Source organism: Mercurialis annua, linkage group LG5, assembly GCF_937616625.2.
Source record: "Mercurialis annua linkage group LG5, ddMerAnnu1.2, whole genome shotgun sequence".
Taxonomy (NCBI): Eukaryota; Viridiplantae; Streptophyta; class Magnoliopsida; order Malpighiales; family Euphorbiaceae; genus Mercurialis; species Mercurialis annua.
Genome location: NC_065574.1, coordinates 35237496 through 35241223, shown reverse-complemented (window position 1 = coordinate 35241223; position 3728 = coordinate 35237496). Strand labels below are relative to the sequence as shown.

General features: G+C 34.9%; 1 protein-coding gene across 1 annotated transcript; it reads right to left on the bottom strand.

Annotated features, from left to right (window-relative positions):
- Positions 1-2489: 2489 nt before the first annotated feature.
- LOC126681805 (uncharacterized) lies at positions 2490-3209 on the bottom strand. Its single transcript, XM_050377360.1, has 3 exons — positions 2921-3209; positions 2601-2816; positions 2490-2506 (listed from the first exon to the last, which is right to left on the bottom strand). The coding sequence occupies exons 1-3, from the start codon at positions 3207-3209 to the stop codon at positions 2490-2492; spliced, it is 522 nt and encodes a 173-aa protein (XP_050233317.1).
- Between the last annotated feature and the right edge of the window lie 519 nt (positions 3210-3728).

The following is a 3728-nucleotide window of genomic DNA, read 5'->3' as shown; positions in this document are numbered from 1 at the left end:
AAACTTTATTTACATATCAGAGTTGGATAAAACATTAAAACCGTTCAACAAAGCCATATTCATAACTAGGACTTGACATCTACTGCAGCACTATCGATCGACGTCTTCTTATTTACATACTTCTAAAATACGGACTTCTGAACAAGGATAGAAGTCCGTCACGTCAAAATATTTTAACTGAAAGGAAAAACTATTTGGGGGTCAGTCAACGCTGAGTGAGTTTATAGTTTACAAATGAGTATTATTTAAAACAAAACAATGCTATTAACATTTATTCATATGCATCCAAACATAAATTCCGAATGAAACCCTACACCCATATAAATCATTCATATTCGAGAATCATTGTAACCATAGTATATAACATCATATCATTTGATCCTTAGTGGTACAGTCCCGAGATATTTCGACCGAGTTACCGTTACCACGTGGCATAGTCCCGAGATAGTTCAAGCGAGTTACTTATGCCACTACTTAATCCCAAGGTGTGAGTCCCGAGATAGTTCGACCGAGTTACTCACTAGATACGGGTCCCGAGATAGTTCCACCGAGTTACTCTCGTATCTATCAAAAACATAATCCTCCTTCCGATTTCACATTTCACATTTCTAATTATAAAACGCTCAGATCAAAACTGATGATCACACAGTTCCTATTGCCGCCCAATAGGAAAGCTTGTTCCATCGGACTTACATTTGTTTCAAAACAATGATGCATGTCATTTATAATAAACATTTTAATAATAAAACAATGCTATGCAATTTATATAAAAGTTTTGCATTTAAAAGTAATGCACAGTTAATACGTCAAATGTAAACATATATAAACTCACCGCTTGCTACTCCTAAAACCTCGATCAATTAACTGCCGTCTAGTTTAAGGTGCTCCTTGTCCGTTAGCTGCGTTCCTTGCCGGATCTAAATAAGATGTAAATTAACTTAAATAAGATTCTAACTCGATGGACTTTATTGACTTAAGGTAAAACGCAAACTTAATTCGCTATAATTTATCCGCGTCTAACCTCGACTTAAAACTAACAAAGTAGACCTTTTTAAGGTCTAATAAAAATTCTTAGTCGTTTCCATTGAACTTTGGTTCAACTTCTATCTCCAATTTCATAAAATCCTAAGTCCAAGAATTTATTTAATAGAAGTTTACAAACTTCTAGTAACTTAACATGCTAATCGTCAAAGTTTTGCTTATCGACAAAGATTATAAATAATTAACACATTCCGAGCTCAAACTTGACACTTTGAATAGCTAACATTATGTTAGCATTCAATTCATGTCGAACCCTTAATCGACATTTAACAAATCCATTTTTATTTTCCTTTAGGCGTTACGATTTTCTTATCGTAACTTAAACTTCTAAATATAGCTTTTAACCTTTAACGAAATTCCATCATTTTTTTAATCGATTTTTAAATATCATTTTAACTAACTAATAACTAATCTTAACTTAATCTAAAAATGTATATTCATATTTTTTTTTTCATTTCTTAAACCCTTCTATAAATCATTTTCTATTAACTTCATTCATCGTTAATAACCCGTCAAACTAGCGCTTAATCGCACCAATCAAAACTATTCAAACGAGGAACGATACACGTCGAATTTACCTCTCCCCCCGACGTTCGAGGGCTGAAATTGCAGCCCTCAAAGGCTGCCCTGCGGCTGCCCGTAAGGGCTGCTCATGGTGAGCAGCGTTTGCTGCTCACCGGAGCCAACTCCGGTCGCCGGAAAACCTTACCCTAACTCCACCAACATCAACCCTCACCCTACTATTTTTTTTTATTAAATTTTCACCATCAAACAACTCTTAAATTCACTAAAAACTTAAGAACAAACCATGAATTCTATAGCTGAATTTTAATCATCAAAATTACTCAAAACCTAACATATAACTAATCCACAATTCACCAATATTAACCATCTAACTTTCAAATTAATGAGTTTAAAGTAGTTACCTTTGATTTTCAATTGATTTCCCTTCAAAATTCTTAAGCTTGGAGTTGAATAATGATGGTGATGGAGGATGAAGTGGGTTCGGCAATGAGAGCTTGGTGAGGATGAGAGTTTGCTCTTTATGGTAGCTTAAGGGAAAAATAAGGAAAAAATAGGACAATTATTGATAATAGATATTGGATTTAATTAGTGGGCTTTGGGTAATTGGGCTTAGCAATTTAGGTTCAATTGTTTTACATTTTAATTTTCAATATATTTTATCTCATTTCCGTAATTGTCGTCGTGCAAAACCCGAATCGTCTCTTAAACTTAACACTTCTCGTATAAATTTCATTTTTATATTCCTTTCGAGTACTTAATTTATTAGCTAGGACTAATTTCTTATTTATTTATAATCCTACTAATAAATATTCTAAAAAAAATAAAATTTTAGCTTAGACTTTATTTTATCAATTTCTTAAATTTTCTAATGCCCGTCAAAATTATAAAGTCTAATCACTTTTCCGTCTTCCTTACTTGAATTTCTAAACTCTGATTTTTCCTGGTACGAATTATTCCTTAAAAATCTTACGGGTTATTACATTCACCCCCCCTTATAATAAATTCGTCCTCGAATTTAAACTTTAGTTACGTACCAGGGTCAAACAGGTACGGATATCTCTGCCGCATACTATCTTCTGTCTCCCACGTACATTCTTCGACAGAATGATTTCTCCAAAGAACTTTTACCATTGGAATTTCTTTGGTGCGTAGTTTTCGTACTTGTGAGTCTACAATCTCTACTGGTTTTTCTTCGTATGTTAATTCCTCACTCACTTCTGCTGTCTGTGGTTGGACAATACGGGAGGGATCTGATACATATTTTCGGAGCATAGAGATATGAAAGACAGGGTGAACCTGTGACATGTCTGGTGGTAATTCTAACTTATAAGCCACTTCACGATTAAATATGGACCCACATATCTTGGAGATAATTTTCCTTTCTTGCCAAAACGAATTACACCTTTCATAGGTGATACCTTAAGGAAAACGTAATCTCCAACTTGAAATTCTATATCCTTTCTTTTCGGGTCTGCGTAACTCTTTTGTCGACTAAAAGTAGTATTCAGGCGTTGTTTAATCAATGGTACCTTTTTTGATGTAACTTGTATAATCTCTGCTCCGGTTAATTTTCTTTCCCCAACTTCCTCCCAGCAAATAGGAGATCTACATCTGCGTCCGTATAGAGCCTCATAAGGAGCCATCTCAATGCTCGAATGGTAACTATTATTATATGAGAACTCCACTAAGGGTAAATATGTATCCCAACTTCCTCCAAAATCCAAAATACACAATCTGAGCATATCTTCCAATGTCTAAATTGTCCTTTCAGACTGACCATCTGTCTGAGGATGGAAAGCAGTTTAAAATCCAATTGTGTACCTAATGCTTCTTGCAAGCTTTTCCAGAAACTTGAAGTAAAAACTGAACCTCTATCAGATACAATTGACACCGGAACTCCGTGTAAACTGACAATTTTATCAATATACACCTGTGCCAATTTCGCTGCAGTATATGTCGTCTTTATGGGTATAAAATGTGCTGACTTTGTCAGACGATCCACAATTACCCAGATAGAGTCGTAACCTTTCTGTGTCCTAGGTAAACCAACCACAAAGTCCATTGTAATCCTTTCCCACTTCCACTCTGGAATGGGTAAAGGTTGTAGGAATCCATATGGTCGTTGATGTTCCAATTTAACTTGCTGACAAGTCGGACTTTTG

Excerpts from the sequence above, each read along its gene's own strand:
- LOC126681805 (XM_050377360.1), bottom strand. The coding sequence starts at position 3,209 with ATGGCTCCTTATGAGGCTCTATACGGACGCAGATGTAGATCTCCTATT. Across the intron at positions 2,817-2,920 it reads ATTATCTCCAAGATATGTGG|ATCCCTCCCGTATTGTCCAA; the intron begins GTCCATATTTAA and ends AATATGTATCAG.